This window comes from Eleutherodactylus coqui, chromosome 11 (genome assembly GCF_035609145.1).
Source record: "Eleutherodactylus coqui strain aEleCoq1 chromosome 11, aEleCoq1.hap1, whole genome shotgun sequence".
NCBI classification, from domain to species: domain Eukaryota; kingdom Metazoa; phylum Chordata; class Amphibia; order Anura; family Eleutherodactylidae; genus Eleutherodactylus; species Eleutherodactylus coqui.
Window position 1 is genome coordinate 138,101,062 of NC_089847.1, and position 20,726 is coordinate 138,121,787.

Below are 20,726 nucleotides of genomic sequence, written 5' to 3' on the forward strand. Positions count from 1 at the left end.
GCGGTCCTGGAGCAGGCTCGGGAACCAATTCTGCTCCGTACCCGATGGCCATCAGCCCCATCGGTACCCACTCAACCCGATGGGCTAGTGTGGCAGCGTGGAGCCCACTGAAGGGTCCCAGGGCTGCCACACATAGATGTCTTTCACTCCCTGCCAAAAATTGCTATTTACTGCAATACTGAAATATAACCGTTTATAGTTCAAGCGATCAAATAAGAGTAGAAAGAAAAAAAGATTTAAAAGTTTTGTTTTTTTTATTAAAAAAAAGTTAAAGAATATTAAAAAAAACATTTCCCATTTTTTTTTTCTATAAAAAAAAACTAATTGATTAAAGAACCCGACATATTGTGTATAGCTGTGTACGGAAAAGTCAGAACTATTAAAACAACAGGATTACTGCGCCGTCAAGGCGGGTAAAAAAGGGGAATGAAAAAGATGTCTGCACCCCAGAATGATGGTAATAAAGGCTCCGCCCACCCTGCAGAAAAGGGGTCCGCAGAGCCCAATTAATAAAACGTTACCGCGTTCAGATTATGACGATGGAAAGCAAGATTTGGTTAAGAAAAAATAGAAAAACATTTCAAAAAACTATCTAAATGTAGTGTCCTGACAATCGCACTGACCGTAGAACAAAGTTCATAGCCGCTTTTACCGCACTGTGAACGCCGGAAAAACTGAAACCCACCTGAAATTGCGCAGTTGTTGTTTTTGTTTTTCATTTCTCCCCACTAAAAATGTTTTTTAAGTTTTTGCTTCCATTATACGGTCGTCCCGCCACTAAGCCCTCAGCCGGCTGTCAGCGCTAACATTAAAAGGTTGTGATTCCTGGAAGGTGAGGATGAAAAAGTAATAAATCTCTGGTCCCGAAGGGGTTAACGAAGGTCCATTTACCGGGGTCTGCAGTCAGGCGAAGGACGGAGCTGAACACCAACAGCCAAGATTAGACCCGACCCTTACAGTTAATTAATTTGTATCTTCCTCCTCCCTTAAATTAACCCCTACAGCCCCGAACATCTAAAATTAATTTGGACTCCTCCGCTATTCCTGAACCTTAAAATGGAATTTAGATTGCAAACCAAGGGCGACCCCCCCCCTAAAATAATTTAAGCTCCTCCTCCAGGCCTGACCCCCAAAATGTAAGCACACCCCCCGGTATTGGCTAGTTATATTGGAGGAGACCCAGCGCTCTTCCTGTACGTCTATGACAGCATGTCTGCAGGATCCGGTTCAGACCGCGGCCTATCAGTTGTGTACCTGGTCTAGACTAGATACAATTGTAGCAAACCCTCAGCAGTGTGAGCAGAACTAGATCAAGATGTAAACAAGAATGTTCACATTCACTGACAGCAAACAGATCTAGATACTGAGGAATTGAAACAAAAAGTCTAAAGTTGCAGAAAAATAACCGAACTTGATCTGTTTATAGCTGGATGACGAGGGGCTCGCCCTCCGCTGATCACATGACCCTTTCTTTCCGTGCAGGCGTCCTTCCTCTCCGACCAGCCAGAACCGTACTTGCCTTTTCTCTCGCGTTTCTTAGAAACTCAGATGTTCGCCTCGTTCATCGATAACAAGATCATGTGCCACGATGACGACGACAAAGACCCGATTTTACGCGTTTTCGATGCAAGAGTTGATAAGATCCGACAGTTGAATGTCCGGACGCCGACCTTGCGCACATCCATGTACCAGAAGTGCACGGCTTTCGAGGAAGCGGGTAGGGCTTTACTTGGGGGCGGATGATGACGGTGCGGGGTGTTGTGCAGCGCCATTCATACGTTGCTCTTGTCTCTTCTGTAGTGAAGGCCATCGAGCTGCGACTCTCCAAGATCGACCACACGGCCATCCACCCGCATCTTCTGGACATGAAGATCGGACAAGGCAAATACGAGCCGGGGTTCTTCCCGAAGCTGCAGTCTGATGTGTTATCCACAGGACCAGCGACCAACAAGTGAGCAAAACAGTCATGGCGAATAGACCACTGCTGATGAGGAGGATGAAGGTCCTATATATATTACTGCTGATGATGAGGAGGATGAAGGTCCTATATATATATTACTGCTGATGAGGAGGATGAAGGTCCTATATATATTACTGCTGATGAGGAGGATGAAGGTCCTATATATATTACTGCTGCTGATAGGGAGGACGAAGGTCCTATATATATTACTGCTGATGAGGAGGATGAAGGTCCTATATATATATTACTGCTGCTGATAGGGAGGACGAAGGTCCTATATATATTACTGCTGATGAGGAGGAGGATGAAGGTCCTATATATATTACTGCTGCTGATGGGGAGGACGAAGGTCCTATATATATTACTGCTGCTGATGGGGAGGACGAAGGTCCTATATATATTACTGCTGCTGATGAGGAGGATGAAGGTCCTATATATATATTACTGCTGATGAGGAGGATGAAGGTCCTATATATATATATATTACTGCAGATTAGGAGGATGAAGGTCCTATATATATATATATATATATATATTACCGCAGATGAGGAGGATGAAGGTCCTATATATATTACTGCTGCTGATGGGGAGGACGAAGGTCCTATATATATTACTGCTGCTGATGAGGAGGATGAAGGTCCTATATATATATATATATTACTGCTGCTGATGAGGAGGATGAAGGTCCTATATATATTACTGCTGATGATGGGGAGGACGAAGGTCCTATATATATATATATTACTGCTGCTGATGAGGAGGATGAAGGTCCTATATATATATTACTGCTGATGATGGGGAGGACGAAGGTCCTATATATATTACTGCTGCTGATGAGGAGGATGAAGGTCCTATATATATATATATTACTGCTGCTGATGAGGAGGATGAAGGTCCTATATATATTACTGCTGATGATGAGGAGGATGAAGGTCCTATATATATTACTGCTGCTGATAAGGATGAAGGTCCTCCCCACTGCGGACTCCTCGTATAATGATGAGCGGCAGGCAGCGCTGACCTATAATCCACACCCGTCCGTCCCTGCCAGCGCAGGAATTACACGGTGTGACAGAATGGGGTTATACGACTAAGTCCTTCCAGGCACCCGAGAATTTATTGTATGGGGGACATTGCACCTGGTGGATACTTTGTATCACATCTCATTAACCCCTTGACACCACATGATGTACCGTTACGTCTTGGAGGTTTGTATGGAGCGGGATTGTGAGACGATCCCTCTTCATACAAAGCGGGTGCTGTGTCTGTCTGTGATGGCACATAGCCACCTGCAACAGCCGCGATCAGCCCTGATGCTCAGCGTGGCTGTTAACCCTTTAAATGCTGTTGTCTAATCTGACAGCAGCATTTAAATACCCTGATCATCGATCGGGGGTCCCCAACAGACCCCTGGCGATGAGATTGCGAGGTGCCATTTGGTTGCCATGGCAGCCAGGAGCCTTCTGAAGTCCCCTGGCTTGATAAACTGGCTGTCAGAACTTGGTATAGTGCAATACTGGGCTATTGCATTATACTCTATGATGAAAGAATCACACGTTAAAGTCCTCTTTAGGGACTAAGAATAAAATGTAAAAATACGTTGAAAAAGAAAATTTTAAAAGTTTTATTAATTATTGTGGAAAATAAAAGTAAGTAAAGGTTTAAAAAAAAAAAAAACTTTTTCCATATTAATAATTAAAATATATAAAAAACCTATTTGGTATCGCGGCATCCGTCCAATCTATCAAAGTAATGCAGTATTTATCACACATGGTGAATGTCGTCAGAAGTGAATGGACTGGGATTATACAGATTTACCTGCCTGACCCTTAGAAGGCAAGGAGATATAGACCCTCCTGTGTACCGTTTAGCTAAAAACAGCACCCCCTACCTGTGACGGACGCCTCATCCATTTCAGAATGTAGGCGTCAAAAAACTGGAATCCCTAGCTAAAACTTCCTTTGATGCAGTGGGTTCAGCACTTCACCCCGTTTTTGCCTCCCCCTGGGTCAGTAGGTTCACTACTGAATGGGCTAAGCAACTACCGTGTGGCCTCCTCTATGGCTCTTCTCCAGAAGAATTAGCAGACATTGCACCGCAAATAAGTCAAGTGGGAAAATTGCTCCGTGAAGCCTCCATAGATACGGCTGGACTATTGGCTCATGGGTCGGCCGCTGTCGTTTACACTGTCGCTCGAATCTTGGGCCGCGGGTGCCTCCTCTAAGCAGTCTTTTACATGTCTTACTTCGCACCTATTTTGCACCAAACCAGACAAGATTATTTCCGAGGCCACTAGTGGTCAGAGGTCTCATATTCCACAAAACAAGGTCACCTCTGCAAGATCTACACAGGAGAAGAGGCTTCGGTTCTGTCCCTTTCGCTGCTCCAGCCCCGGGATCTCGGATAACAAAAAAAAATCCTTGCAGGATCAAAACCGAAGACCCTCATACGAAACCCCGTCCTCCGCATGAAGGTCAGCCTCCACCCAAACCATCCAGGGTGGGGGGACGACCCGGCTCGCTCACGTCTTGGACACCTGGTTGTAGGAGGTCATCTCTTCAGGCTGTGTAATAGAGATTTCCAACTGCCCCCAGATCGTCTCTTTAGTTCCAGAATTCTGGCGTCGTCTATAAGGCCAATGCTTTGGCTCATGCAATACAGACACTCTCCCCTCAGGGCGTAATTGTCCCTGTTACCCCCTTAGAATAGTAAAGGCTTTTATTCTAATCTCCAAGAAGGTTGGCACTGTCCGAGCCGTTCTGGATATGAAGAGGTTACATCAATATGTCAAAGTTCAACACTTCCATATGGAATCCTTTAGATCTGGACACTGAACTGTTTCTATCATCCATTGACATCACGGATGTGTATCTTCATATCCTTATCTGTCCAGCACATAGATTTCTCCGCTTTGCCATCCGGTCAGAACACTACCAATTCATGGCCCTTCTGTTTTGATTGGCCACAGCCCCCCGAGTCTTTACAAAGATTCTGACATCAGTGATGGCTCTCTTCCACTCCAAGGGGTTTGTGTCCATCCCCTATCTCAATGACATCTTAGTCAAGGCCCCGGCTGGGTAGGACAATCCACATCACTCTGGACACTCTATTTCAGTTCGGGTAGATCATCAACCATCCCAAGTCTTCGATCTCGCCATTGCAACATCTGAACTTTCTGGGTCTCTTCTTTGACACGGCTTGTTCCCAGCTTCTACTCCTAACACAGACGTTACACCTCCTCCACGGGCAGGTGCGCTCCCTGCTAGCTCGGAATCCTGTGACTGCATGAGAATGCTGGGGCTGATGGTTTCATCCTTCGAGGTGATTCCATTGGATCAGTATTACACCCAACCTCTCCAGTGGACCATCCTCTTCCTGTGGGACAAATCTGCAAACTTCCTCGAACAAGTGATCCGCCCGCCTCACCAAGTTCAGCACTCCCTTCTCTGGTGGCTGGACTTTCCAAAGGTCCATTTGGGGTGCTCCTTTGTCATACTCCACTGGCAGGAGTTCACCAAGGACACCAGCCTACTTGGCTGGGGGGTGGGGGGGGTACGCTGTGGAAGATCACAGCGCAGGGTACTTGGACCATAAGGGAGTCGGTCCTTCCTATAATCATGTTGGAGCTGCAGGCCATTCTCCTGTCTCTTCATCACTTTTCACCCCATCTGACAGGTCTCCCTGTTTGGGTCCAAACAGGCAAATGTGATGTCTGTCGCATACATAAATCACCAAAGCTGCAGATCACCTTCTAACACTCTTGGCGGTCCTCATTCCAGGTGTGGACAATTGAATAGCCGACTTTCTGAGCAAGGAAACGGTCAACCCAAGTGTCCCATACTATTTGCCAAAAATGGGGTCACTGGACATCGATCTGCTCAACCACAAGCTCCCCACCTTTGTGTGAAGCCTCAGGATCCCCAAGCTTGAGCAGTGGATGCCCTTGTAAATTTCTGCACTGATTTCCAGTTCCTGTATGCGTTTACTCATTTTCCAATTGTCTCACAACTCCTCAAGAAGATTAAGATGGAAGACCTTCCGGTAACTCATCACCCAAGAGTGGCCTAGTTGCTCATGGTGCACAGATCTAGTCAACCCTCCATGACACCTTTCTTTTCAAAAAGATCTTTTGCTACGGGGACCCCTCTTCCTCCTGAGTTTGTCCACACTTCCCCTAACCACGTGGCAGTTGAAACTACATCCAGAGAGCCCATGCTTTTGTGGAACTAGACATTTAAACTATGATGGAGGCCAGAAAGGTTAACCATCATGTCTAGAAGACCTTTTTGCTTTGGTGCAAACAGCACAACTTCAGTCCTATGCGTTTTTCGTTATACTGCCTTCTGTCCTTTCTTCAAGAGGGTCTAAACATGGGATTGGGCCTCAGCTCCCTGAAGGATCAGGTGTCGGCGTTGTCTGTTCTTTTTCAACACTCCCTGGTTTCTAAGTCGGCTGTCTGGACCTTTCTACAGGGAGTTGCCCATGCTGTGCCTCCATACCGTTCTCCTGTCCCACCTTGGGACCTCAATTTGCTACTGGACGCTCTGCAGTCTCATCCCTTTGAACCATTCCAGCTCATCTTTTGTCTTGGAAAGTGGCCTTTTCGGTAGTGTCCGTTCAATGGGTCTGTGAGCTTGCAGCTTTGTCGCCCAAACCTCCGTTCACCATCTTCCATCAGAGTAAGGTGGTCCTGTGTCATCCTTTTTGCCTATTGTGATGTCAGCTTAAGGCCCATTTATACGCAACAATTATTGCTCAAAAGCCATCGTTTGAGCGATAATCGTTGTGTGTAAATGCTCCCATCTTTCACTCTTTGGCTAAACGATGATTTTTAGGTGAGCATAAAATCCATTGTTCAGCCGAGACAACATAACACAGACTGCTGGCTGTGTTTTCTGTCCGTGGTGCTGTATTCTCCACGGAAGCATTGACTACATTGTGTTCAGTAGAAAGCCCATGGCAGAACAAAGGAGCTGCATGCAGAGAACAGACCACCTGCTGTTCTCTGCATACAGGTCCCAGAGGCTCATTTACATGCAAATGAAGGTGAAGGGCTGCTAATGGACATTAGTGACTATTAGCAGTTGATGCAAAACAATCGCTCCAGACCTATGGTTTGAACAATTATCTTTGCGTGTAAATGGCCTCTTACCTTCATTCAGCCACTGATCCAAAGGAATGCAGTTTCCACAAGTTGGATTTGGTTCGAGCCTTGACAATATACCTCTTCTAATTGTCTTTTTTTCAGATGCTCTGATTCTCTGTTTGTGATCTCAAATGGTGTGAGATCTGATCCTTTGGCTTCCAAAGCCATCATATCACACTGGATCAGATCAGCAGAGACTGGCTGTGCCAAGGGCAAGGAGTCTCCCCTCCGTATTACAGTGGGTGCTTCTTGGGCGGCTCACAACTGTACTTCCACCCTTCAAGTGTCCAAGTTCTACGGGGTGCACAACCTTTGCATCTGCTGCTGCCTCTCTTTGTTGAAGAGTTTTGCAGGCGGCCATTAACTGACCACTTGTCATTGTGTACTTTCCCTGCACCTCAGGGGACTCCTCCTGGAAAGTCCCACGACCTTTAGCTATGTCCCCCAATGTAACAGATTTGGTACATAGTGTAAAATCTGTTCTCATCAGGGTCATTGGGGGACACGGCACCCACCCAGTTGGAGGATTTCACAACGTTTTCTCCTTGTTGTCCTTTGTCTCCAGAGTTCACACGGTTCGCCTCTGTGTTGCCCTCCAAAATCTTTTAAGGTTTTAATATTGACTGTCTGTTTTTCTCTCTCGTATCTTACTTGGCTGCTCCTACTACTTGCATACAAACGGATTAGCTTGGTCCTGTAGGGGGTATATAGCTAGTAGGAGGAGCTAATACTTAGTGTCCGCCTCCTAGTGGCAGTAGCTATACCCACGCTCTTCAGCTGTGCCCCCCAATGAATGTGAAACAGATATAACAAGAAGTACATTTCGTTTCACTCCACTTAGAATTTTTTAAAAAGTTGTTAGAACATTATCTGGTAGATTAAATAGTATCACTTAACAATACAACTCGTCCCGCAAAACGCAACGGCGATGGAGAGGTATGACTATTTGAAAGTGAGGAGGAAAAGGCGAAAATGAGAAAAAAAAGGGTCTCCTCCTTAAGGGGTGAAAAAGGTTCTTCAGCAGCTGGAATGAAGAGGAGGAGGAGGGGAGAAAGAAAGAGAGGTTCCGATCAGCAGGAGCTCCGTGTCCGCCATGTTTTTATTTTTATCCTGTTATATTACAGGTGGACGAAGAGAAACGCGCCGGCACAATGGAGACGGAAGGACAGACAGAAACAGCACACGGAGCACCTCCGACTCGATAATGACCAGAGGGAGGTGAGTGACCCGTGGAGACATCCAGCGTAAAGGATCGCTCCACCTATGGTTTGTTTTCTCTATATGTGCTGGGAAGGTAAATTCAATACGTTGCTTCCTGTTATCAGCCACGTAGGCTGTGGATGTGTTAGCTGATGATGATCATACAACAAGATCCCTGTGTATACAGATGTACATAGCCACCACTAGGGGGAGCTCACTGCATACAGATATATACAGCCAGCACTAGGGGGAACTCGCTATATACAGACACCACTAGGGGGAGCTCCCTGTATACAGATATATACAGACACCACTAGGGGGAGCTCACTGCATACAGATATATACAGCCAGCACTAGGGGGAACTCACTATATACAGACATATACAGACACCACTAGGGGGAGCTCCCTGTATACAGATATATACAGACACCACTAGGGGGAGCTCCCTGTATACAGATATATACAGACACCACTAGGGGGGGCTCCCTGTATACAGATATATACAGACACCACTAGGGGGAGCTCCCTGTATACAGATATATACAGACACCACTAGGGGGAGCTCCCTGTATACAGATATATACAGACACCACTAGGGGGAGCTCCCTGTATACAGATATATACAGACACCACTAGGGGGAGCTCCCTGTATACAGATATATACAGACACCACTAGGGGGAGCTCCCTGTATACAGATATATACAGACACCACTAGGGGGAGCTCCCTGTATACAGGTATATACAGACACCACTAGGGGGAGCTCACTGCATACAGGTATATACAGCCATCACTAGGGGGAGATTAGTGTATACAGATATATACAGCCACTACCAAGTTGCCGTGTAGAGTGATGCAGGGCATTTGGAGCGGTGTATCTGAAGATCAGAGCTCCGCCCCTCTGACTATGATGTGATTTTATATTTATTTTTCTCCATGATTTTACAGAAATACATCCAGGAGGCGAGAAATATGGGCAGCAGCATCCGGCAGCCCAAGCTCTCCAACCTCTCTCCCTCCGTCATCGCTCAGACCAACTGGAAGTTTGTGGAAGGGTTGCTGAAGGAGTGCCGTAATAAGGTGCGCGCCCCGTTATAGTTGTTATAACTGCTGCAGGGCAGGAATGCCGCGTATGTCACAGCAGCTGCCCCCTCCTGGGAAGTCTACGTGGGGAGCGGCACTTGTGTTATTCTGGATTATCGGAGTTCATTGTCTTCTAGACCAAGAGGATGCTGGTGGAGAAGATGGGCCGCGAGGCGGTGGAGTTGGGCCACGGCGAGGTCAGTATCACAGGGGTGGAGGAGAACACGTTGATCGCCAGCCTCTGTGATCTGCTGGAGCGCATCTGGAGCCACGGCCTCCTTGTGAAACAGGTAGCGTCCTGCTTGTGGTCAGTCATGCGACTCGCCATCTTCCAGAGGCTTCACCCCTTGTACTGTGTTTGTGCCGCAGGGAAAGTCGGCCTTGTGGTCCCACCTGTTGCATTATCAGGACAGTAGGAGGAGGATGAATGCCGGAAGCCTCAGTCACACAGGTTATTGCATGGCTTTTATTGGTGCCCGCCCTCACCAGGCACCCCGTCTGTCACTATCGGACAATTTCTTGTCACCTGTGCTTTATCTATGTATGGCGGCTCCACCAAAGATTTCAGTGCCGGACTAAGGTTTAGATGGCGCTCTGTCCGGAATTTCAGTATTTTTTTGGGGGGGTCTATTTCCCTTGAATGACATAGGAACAAAAATTTTATAAATTGTCGTCTACTAGTATATACGGAGGAGGATGTCCTCTATGTAACATACAAGTATATAAGCTGTAGGACGTCGTCTACCAGTATATACGGAGGAGGATGTCCTCTATGTAACATACAAGTATATAAGCTGTAGGACGTCGTCTACCAGTATATACGGAGGAGGATGTCCTCTATGTAACGTACAAGTATATGAGCTGTAGGACGTCGTCTACTAGTATATACGGAGGAGGATGTCCTCTATATAACAGACAAGTATATGAGCTGTAGGACCTCGTCTACTAGTATATACGGAGGAGGATGTCCTCTATATAACAGACAAGTATATGAGCTGCAGGACGTCGTCTACTAGTATATACGGAGGAGGATGTCCTCTATATAACAGACAAGTATATGAGCTGTAGGACCTCGTCTACTAGTATATACGGAGGAGGATGTCCTCTATATAACAGACAAGTATATGAGCTGCAGGACGTCGTCTACTAGTATATACGGAGGAGGATGTCCTCTATGTAACGTACAAGTATATAAGCTGTAGGACGTCGTCTACTAGTATATACGGAGGAGGATGTCCTCTATATAACAGACAAGTATATGAGCTGCAGGACGTCGTCTACTAGTATATACGGAGGAGGATGTCCTCTATATAACAGACAAGTATATGAGCTGTAGGACCTCGTCTACTAGTATATACGGAGGAGGATGTCCTCTATATAACAGACAAGTATATGAGCTGCAGGACGTCGTCTACTAGTATATACGGAGGAGGATGTCCTCTATATAACAGACAAGTATATGAGCTGTAGGACCTCGTCTACTAGTATATACGGAGGAGGATGTCCTCTATATAACAGACAAGTATATGAGCTGCAGGACGTCGTCTACTAGTATATACGGAGGAGGATGTCCTCTATGTAACGTACAAGTATATAAGCTGTAGGACGTCGTCTACTAGTATATACGGAGGAGGATGTCCTCTATGTCACATACAAGTATATGAGCTGTAGGATGTCGTCTACTAGTATATACGGAGGAGGATATCCTCTATGTCACATACAAGTATATGAGCTGCAGGACGTCGTCTACTAGTATATACGGAGGAGGATGTCCTCTATGTAACATACAAGTATATGAGCTGCAGGACGTCGTCTACTAGTATATACGGAGGAGGATGTCCTCTATGTAACATACAAGTATATGAGCTGTAGGACGTCATCTACTAGTATATACGGAGGAGGATATCCTCTGTCACATACAAGTATATGAGCTGCAGGACGTCGTCTACTAGTATATACGGAGGAGGATGTCCTCTATGTAACATACAAGTATATGAGCTGCAGGACGTCGTCTACTAGTATATACGGAGGAGGATGTCCTCTATGTAACATACAAGTATATGAGCTGTAGGACGTCGTCTACTAGTATATACGGAGGAGGATGTCCTCTATGTAACATACAAGTATATGAGCTGTAGGATGTCGTCTACTAGTGTATACGGAGGAGGATGTCCTCTATGTAACATACAAGTATATGAGCTGTAGGACGTCGTCTACTAGTATATACGGAGGAGGATTTCCTCTGTAACGTACAAGTATATGAGCTGTAGGACGTCGTCTACTAGTATATACGGAGGAGGATGTCCTCTGTAACGTACAAGTATATGAGCTGTAGGACGTCATCTACTAGTATATACGGAGGAGGATGTCCTCTATGTCACATACAAGTATATGAGCTGTAGGACGTCGTCTACTAGTATATACGGAGGAGGATGTCCTCTATATAACAGACAAGTATATGAGCTGCAGGACGTCGTCTACTAGTATATACGGAGGAGGATGTCCTCTATATAACAGACAAGTATATGAGCTGTAGGACCTCGTCTACTAGTATATACGGAGGAGGATGTCCTCTATATAACAGACAAGTATATGAGCTGCAGGACATCGTCTACTAGTCTATACGGAGGAGGATGTCCTCTATGTAACGTACAAGTATATAAGCTGTAGGACGTCGTCTACTAGTATATACGGAGGAGGATGTCCTCTATGTCACATACAAGTATATGAGCTGTAGGATGTCGTCTACTAGTATATACGGAGGAGGATGTCCTCTATATAACAGACAAGTATATGAGCTGTAGGACGTCGTCTACTAGTATATACGGAGGAGGATGTCCTCTATATAACAGACAAGTATATGAGCTGCAGGACGTCGTCTACTAGTATATACGGAGGAGGATGTCCTCTATGTAACATACAAGTATATGAGCTGCAGGACGTCGTCTACTAGTATATACGGAGGAGGATGTCCTCTATGTAACATACAAGTAGATGAGCTGTAGGACGTCATCTACTAGTATATACGGAGGAGGATATCCTCTATGTCACATACAAGTATATGAGCTGCAGGACGTCGTCTACTAGTATATACGGAGGAGGATGTCCTCTATGTAACATACAAGTATATGAGCTGCAGGACGTCGTCTACTAGTATATACGGAGGAGGATGTCCTCTATGTAACATACAAGTATATGAGCTGCAGGACGTCGTCTACTAGTATATACGGAGGAGGATGTCCTCTATGTAACATACAAGTATATGAGCTGTAGGACGTCATCTACTAGTATATACGGAGGAGGATATCCTCTGTCACATACAAGTATATGAGCTGCAGGACGTCGTCTACTAGTATATACGGAGGAGGATGTCCTCTATGTAACATACAAGTATATGAGCTGCAGGACGTCGTCTACTAGTATATACGGAGGAGGATGTCCTCTATGTAACATACAAGTATATGAGCTGTAGGACGTCATCTACTAGTATATACGGAGGAGGATATCCTCTATGTCACATACAAGTATATGAGCTGCAGGACGTCGTCTACTAGTATATACGGAGGAGGATGTCCTCTATGTAACATACAAGTATATGAGCTGCAGGACGTCGTCTACTAGTATATACGGAGGAGGATGTCCTCTATGTAACATACAAGTATATGAGCTGTAGGACGTCATCTACTAGTATATACGGAGGAGGATATCCTCTATGTCACATACAAGTATATGAGCTGCAGGACGTCGTCTACTAGTATATACGGAGGAGGATGTCCTCTATGTAACATACAAGTATATGAGCTGCAGGACGTCGTCTACTAGTATATACGGAGGAGGATGTCCTCTATGTAACATACAAGTATATGAGCTGTAGGACGTCGTCTACTAGTATATACAGAGGAGGATGTCCTCTATGTAACATACAAGTATATGAGCTGTAGGATGTCGTCTACTAGTGTATACGGAGGAGGATGTCCTCTATGTAACATACAAGTATATGAGCTGTAGGACGTCGTCTACTAGTATATACGGAGGAGGATGTCCTCTGTAACGTACAAGTATATGAGCTGTAGGACGTCATCTACTAGTATATACGGAGGAGGATGTCCTCTGTAACATACAAGTATATGAGCTGTAGGACGTCGTCTACTAGTATATACGGAGGAGGATGTCCTCTATGTCACATACAAGTATATGAGCTGTAGGACGTCGTCTACTAGTATATACGGAGGAGGATGTCCTCTATGTAACATACAAGTATATGAGCTGTAGGACGTCGTCTGCTAGTATATACGGAGGAGGATGTCCTCTATGTAACATACAAGTATATGAGCTGTAGGACGTCGTCTACTAATATATACGGAGGACATATCTATGTAATGTAGTAGTATATAGGGAGGAGGACGTCATCTATGTAACATAGTAGTATACGGGGAGGATGTCGTGTATGTAATGTAGTAGTATATGAGGAGGAGGACGTAGTCTATGTAGCATAATAGTATATGAGGTGGAGGACGTCGTCTATGTAACGCAGTAGTATATGAGGAGGAGAACGTCGTCTATGTAACGCAGTAGTATATGAGGAGGAGGACGTCGTCTATGTAACGCAGTAGTATATGAGGAGGAGGACGTCGTCTATGTAACGCAGTAGTATATGAGGAGGAGGACGTTGTCTATGTAATGTAGTAGTATATGAGGAGGACGTCGTCTATGTAATGTAGTAGTATATGAGGAGGAGGACGTCTACATAACGTAGTATATGAGGAGGAGGACGTCTATGTAACGCAGTAGTATATAGGGAGGAGGACGTCGTCTATGTAACGCCATAGTATATAGGGAGGAGGACGTCGTCTATGTAACGTAGTAATATATGAGGAGGAGGACGTCGTCTATGTAATGTAGTAGTATATGAGGAGGACGTTGTCTATGTAATGTAGTAGTATATGAGGAGGAGGACGTCTACATAACGTAGTATATGAGGAGGAGGACGTCGTCTATGTAACTTAGTAGTATATAGGGAGGAGGACGTCTATGTAATGTAGTAGTATATGAGGAGGAGGACATCGTCTATGTAACGTAGTAATATATGAGGAGGAGGACGTCGTCTATGTAATGTAGCAGTATATGAGGAGGAGGACGTCTATGTAACGCAGTAATATATGAGGAGGAGGACGTCGTCTATGTAATGTAGTAGTATATGAGGAGGAGGACGTCGTCTATGTAATGTAGTAGTATATGAGGAGGAGGACGTCTATGTAATGTAGTAGTATATGCGGAGGAGGACGTCTATGTAATGTAGTAGTATATAGGGAGGAGGACGTCGTCTATGTAACGTAGTAATATATGAGGAGGAGGACGTCTATGTAACGTAGTAGTATATGAGGAGGAGGACGTCGTCTATGTAATGTAGTAGTATATGAGGAGGAGGACGTCGTCTATGTAATGTAGTAGTATATGAGGAGGAGGACGTCTATGTAATGTAGTATATAGGGAGGAGGACGTCGTCTATGTAATGTAGTAGTATATGAGGAGGAGGACGTCGTCTATGTAATGTAGTAGTATATGAGGAGGAGGACGTCGTCTATGTAACGTAGTAGTATATGAGGAGGAGGACGTCGTCTATGTAACGTAGTAGTATATGAGGAGGACGTCTATGTAATGCTGTAGTATATAGGGAGGAGGACGTCGTCTATGTAATGTAGTAGTATATCAGGAGGACGTCGTCTATGTAATGTAGTAGTATATCAGGAGGACGTTGTCTCTATAATGTAGTAGTATATGAGGAGGAGGACGTCGTCTATGTGATGTAGTAGTATATAGGGGGGAGGACGTCGTCTATGTAATGTAGTAGTATATGAGGAGGAGGACGTCGTCTATGTAATGTAGTAGTATATGAGGAGGACGTCGTCTAAGTAACGTAGTAGTAGATGAGGAGGAGGACGTCGTCTATGTAATGTAGTAGTATGTGAGGAGGAGGACGTCGTCTATGTAATGTAGTAGTATATGAGGAGGACGTCGTCTATGTAATGTAGTAGTATATAGGGAGGAGGACGTCGTCTATGTAACGTAGTAGTATATGAGGAGGAGGACGTCTATGTAACGTAGTAGTATATGAGGAGGTGGACGTCGTCTAGGTAGCGTAGTAGTATATGAGGAGGAGGACGTCGTCTATGTTACTTAGTAGTATATGAGGAGGACGTCGTCTATGTAACTTAGTAGTATATGAGGAGGAGGACATCTATGTAACGTAGTAGTATATGAGGAGGAGGACGTCTATGTAACTTAGTAGTATATGAGGAGGACGTCGTCTATGTAATGTAGTAGTATATGAGGAGGAGGACGTCGTCTATGTAATGTAGTGGTATATGAGGAGGTGGACGTCGTCTATGTAATGTAGTAGTATATGAGGAGGTCGTCGTCTCTATGTAGCGTAGTAGTATATGAGGAGGAGATCGTCTCTATAATGTAGTAGTATATGAGGAGGAGGACGTCGTCTATGTAATGTAGTAGTATATGAGAAGGAGGACGTCGTCTATGTAATGTAGTAGTATATGAGAAGGAGGACGTCGTCTATGTAATGTAGTAGTATATGAGGAGGAGGACGTCGTCTATGTAATGTAGTAGTATATGAGGAGGAGGACGTCGTCTATGTAATGCTGTAGTATATCAGGAGGACGTCGTCTATGTAATGCTGTAGTATATCAGGAGGACGTCGTCTATGTTATGTAGTAGTATATGAGGAGGACGTCGTCTATGTAATGTAGTAGTATATGAGGAGGACGTCGTCTATGTAATGTAGTAGTATATAGGGAGGAGGACGTCTATGTAACGTAGTAGTATATGAGGAGGAGGACGTCTATGTAATGTAGTAGTATATGAGGAGGAGGACGTCTATGTAATGTAGTAGTATATGAGGAGGAGGAGGTCGTCTATGTAACGTAGTAGTACATGAGGAGGAGGACGTCGTCTATGTAATGTAGTAGTATATGAGGAGGACGTCTATGTAACGTAGTAGTATATGAGGAGGAGGACGTCTATATAACGTAGTAGTATATGAGGAGGAGGACGTCGTCTATGTAACGTAGTAGTACATGAGGAGGAGGACGTCGTCTATGTAATGTAGTAGTATATGAGGAGGACGTCTATGTAACGTAGTAGTATATGAGGAGGAGGACGTCGTCTATGTAACGTAGTAGTATATGAGGAGGAGGACGTCGTCTATGTAATGTAGTAGTATGAGGTGGAGGACGTCGTCTATGTAATGTAGTAGTATGAGGTGGAGGACGTCGTCTATGTAATGTAGTAGTATATGAGGAGGAGGACGTCTATGTAACGCAGTAGTATATGAGGAGGAGGACGTCTATGTAACGTAGTAGTAGATGAGGAGGAGGACGTCGTCTATGTAATGTAGTAGTATGAGGTGGAGGACGTCGTCTATGTAATGTAGTAGTATATGAGGAGGAGGACGTCTATGTAACGCAGTAGTATATGAGGAGGAGGACGTCTATGTAACGTAGTAGTAGATGAGGAGGAGGACGTCTATGTAACGCAGTAGTAATATGAGGAGGAGGACGTTGTCTATGTAATGTAGTAGTATATGAGGAGTAGGACGTCTATGTAATGTAATAGTATATGAGGAGGACGTCGTCTATGTAATGTAGTAGTATATGAGGAGGAGGACGTCGTCTATGTAATGTAGTATATGAGGAGGAGGACGTTGTCTATGTTGTGATAGACATGATAATTATTTAGTATAAAATGTCTATCGCTATTTGTATATAACCCAAATGTATTTTGCTATTGTAATGACTTTCAGCTCTGAGGAGTTCAAAGGACACACACACAATCTAATGTTAGTTAAGTACATAGAAGTTACACAAGTTGCACAACCAGCTTCTAAGAGTTAAGGGCTATAGTGTCGTGTATATCCTTATATCCTGTGGTTAATACTGAGTGTTTGTCTAGCCCCCTTCCACTCCTCATCCTGAAGCTAGGTAAACAATGAGTCATCACTACACGGAGATGACTTCAGCTAGAGGACGAAGTCCATACCACCTCAACACTTGGAGGGGGTGGGCAGAGAGGTGGGGGATTCTGTATGATCCGACAAATGAGAATCTTATATGTTACTGATGTAATCTGTTGCACGCCCATTGAAGGGCGGTTGTCATGTGTTATAATAAAAGGCTTGAGCCTCTACACATTGTAGAGACTCTCCCAGTTTTAGACCAACATTGGTGTCTGATTCTGGTTCGATGATGTGTGCACACGATACTCAATTTGGAAGCGACAAAATACCCCAAAAGCCTGCTGGAGAAACCATACTCCAGATCAGTGGAGTCCCTGGGTGAGCGAGTGGATCTGTGAGGTCACAGCCTGGAACGTACAGAGATCGGCAGATGGCACGCAGAACTCAGGGGCCCGAAAATCTACAGAACACGGTAAGATTGCTTTATCTACCTGTGTCAAAGCTGGGTTCTGACTGCTTTTCTGCCTGTTCCTGATCCAGACTGGACCTTCACTGAAAGACAGGTCTGTCCACTCGAAAAATCACCTTGTTACCTGTCTAGGGGTATTTTGTATGCTGTTGTGTCTGTTATGTCTGAGACGGTTAAAAATTGTTTATGCAAGACCAAGAGATAAATTCTGTGAGGGTTAATGTGTCGGGAGGGCGGACTCGGCTGTTTAAGTCTGAGGGAACACGCCAGTGACACGTGCTCCTAGGTAAAACTAGTGTGAGGTTAGGAAGATTTATGATACGTATACTTAACTTTATGATTGAGCGTGTTTTGTTCTCATATGTGGAAAGGTATATACGTATGAAGTATAGTCGTGCTTTGTGACGGCTGATTTCTCCAGAATATTATTGAGGTTTTGGTCATTAAAATAATCGTCAGTCTCTGTGTATAGCTAAATGTCCTGTCTAGATCGTGTACAAGGAGTGCTCTTGGGGATTACTAGACGGTGGGTTGTTAAAAAAGGTAGATGAGATATATATATATACCTTGAGCCGTTGTGGGTATTCTCCAGTAATCCCGTCTGTCTGCTATTATAGAAAGAATGTGCAGTGTTGATTGTTGGGGGGAGGGGTGCTGGTAAGAGAGTGAACTGAAAGCTTTTTCAATTAACCCTTTCTGTTTCCTTTGTCTTTTCTGAGTGGGAAAGAGAGGTTATATGGGAAGGATTTGAAGAAAGCAGATTTTACAAGAGAAACAGTACTGTGTCCAGAAACTTTGAATATAATAGAATAAGCAGGTAGCATAAAGTTGAGCAGATTGAGAAGGTTCAGGCATAGACGCAGGTTGTTTAGAGAATGGGGAGCAAAGTGAGCAAGGACAAAGGTCATAGAGCTTGTGATTTGGTTACTGAACAATGGGAAAGGATCAGGAAAAGTTGCAGAAAGAAATGCCAGGTTATAGACAGATAAGATAGATTGTAGAAAGTTTTCAGAAGATGAGCAGGAAGCCTAGCAGAAAGAAATGTGTTTTTAGATTGCTAGAAGGAGGTATAATGTAGTTAAGAGATTGAAGAGGGGAAAGCATGTAGGGGGGGTATGTGTATTGCTTATGAACAATGTAATGTCTTTGTGTTGACTACAGCCCCTCCCTGTAATGGCGGCCGTGCTTGCAATGTTTACAATCCAACATAGTGTGACTCTGCAGAAAATGTAGTGAGGCCTGCCCCCACCCTGAAGTTACTTCCCCCCATGTGCTCACTTTCAGGGTGTGTGATGTTACTTCCGGTCCCTCCCCATCCGGGACAGGACCTGGCCCTGCCCCTTCCTCCTCCAGCGGCCATCTTGCCTCACCTGGAAGTGCTGCTACTCAGCAGCCATTTTGCCTCACCTGGGAGATTTTTAGCCCCGCCCCTTTCTGCCTCTGGCGGTCATTTTGCTGCATTTGGGAGGCCTATATTTCCCAATGCCACTGTATCCAGTGCTAACATCATGATTGTCTGAACAAAGGTTTTGTTTGACCAGACTTTGTTACGCTCCAAGATGTGGCCACTTTGGATGTGTGATAAGTTCAGGGAAACAAACCTTTGTGGAGATGCAGCTTGGGACATAGTAGACGACTAAGCTGGTTTATAGTGCATGGAAGATTGGAGTTGATGCATGGGGGGCAGAGGCCGGGAATACATGACAGGGGACGCTCTCTCATGTTCCCAGGGGCTCTGTTTTCCACTGCCCGCTTCTCCAATGGATGCTCAGACAGATGATGTTATGGAAGGCTCCTACAGATGGAATAATTTCCCTATAGTCACCCAGCAAACTTTTTCATGCAATTTGGTGAAGTAATTTTACTTTTTATGTGAAGAAAGAGGGACTGAATTGCCCAGAGTAGGATGTTAATTCATCCGTATTCTTTAGTTTTTCTTTAAGTCTTTTGTATATTCTAGTGTCAGTTTACACTGAAGCTATAATTATATTCCGACAGGAGAGTAAAAGCTAAACGCTGGCCATACCCTGAAATACTATTACACTGGGTGACGTAAAATTTGAATCGTGTGGCGCCCCCTTGTGTTAAAAAAATACTAACTGCGACCTGAAATTAAAAAAAACAACATTTTTTTTGTAAGGAGATTTTCGCTCAGACTTCGCTGCATACAATGTCACCTTGACCTACAAAGTGTTTGTTTTTGTGCCTCTTGGTTTACTAGTTTGAACGCAATGACTCTTTTTCCATTGAGTATTGCGGTTCAAAAGGGGGGAGGCATAGGTGATCTGGGTCATAGATGATCTAGGTGTTGTAGATCAGCTATTGGGTTTGAAAAAAAATAAATAAATGATTTTGTGCTACAAGATTTCGAGCCATGTGAAATAGAACATCAGAACGATTATTTAGTACTAATTCAGTAAGAAACTGCAGATATGCAAACAGTTATCAGAACCTCTGTTGATAATGCATATGTTGAGCTTTTTGCAGATGGTACCAGGGTGAGGATTGATGACTCCACATCGGATATGCAGTGGTCACACAACAAGATGTCCTAGAAGCAGAAGCTCTGCCTCCGCATGTCACAGTACAATAAGCGGAATTGAAGGCCCTCACTGAGGCGAGTAGAGTGGTGAGAGGTAAGACGGCAACCCTTTACACTGACTCCTGGTATGCATTTGGCATAGCTCATGATTACGGCCCAATATGGAAGGCCAGACAGTTTTTTACCTTAGCAGGACAACCAATTGAGAATGGTGCAACGGTACAGAGTCGCATGGAGGCCCTACTTCTACCTGACAAAGTTGAGAGTTCGCACCGATTCCTACACTGGAGAGGCGAGAGACGACACCCTCGCTGACAGCGCAGCAAAGGCAGCGGCCCTCAAGCCGTGGAAGAAAGA

The 20,726-nt window shown here is 44.7% G+C and overlaps 1 protein-coding gene across 3 annotated transcripts in view; it reads left to right on the top strand.

The window, feature by feature from the left end:
- Window positions 1-20,726, top strand: part of DENND5A (DENN domain containing 5A) — a 74,746-nt gene that overhangs the window by 34,267 nt on the left and 19,753 nt on the right. For 2 of the 3 annotated variants that reach the window (XM_066583653.1, XM_066583654.1), the window contains 6 exons: window positions 1,483-1,717; window positions 1,801-1,951; window positions 8,231-8,324; window positions 9,255-9,386; window positions 9,527-9,679; window positions 9,759-9,840. In XM_066583653.1, the coding sequence (XP_066439750.1) occupies window positions 1,483-1,717; window positions 1,801-1,951; window positions 8,231-8,324; window positions 9,255-9,386; window positions 9,527-9,679; window positions 9,759-9,840 (847 nt within the window). The remainder of the gene's footprint in view (window positions 1-1,482; window positions 1,718-1,800; window positions 1,952-8,230; window positions 8,325-9,254; window positions 9,387-9,526; window positions 9,680-9,758; window positions 9,841-20,726) is intronic. The other variant, XM_066583655.1, reaches the window with a different exon arrangement.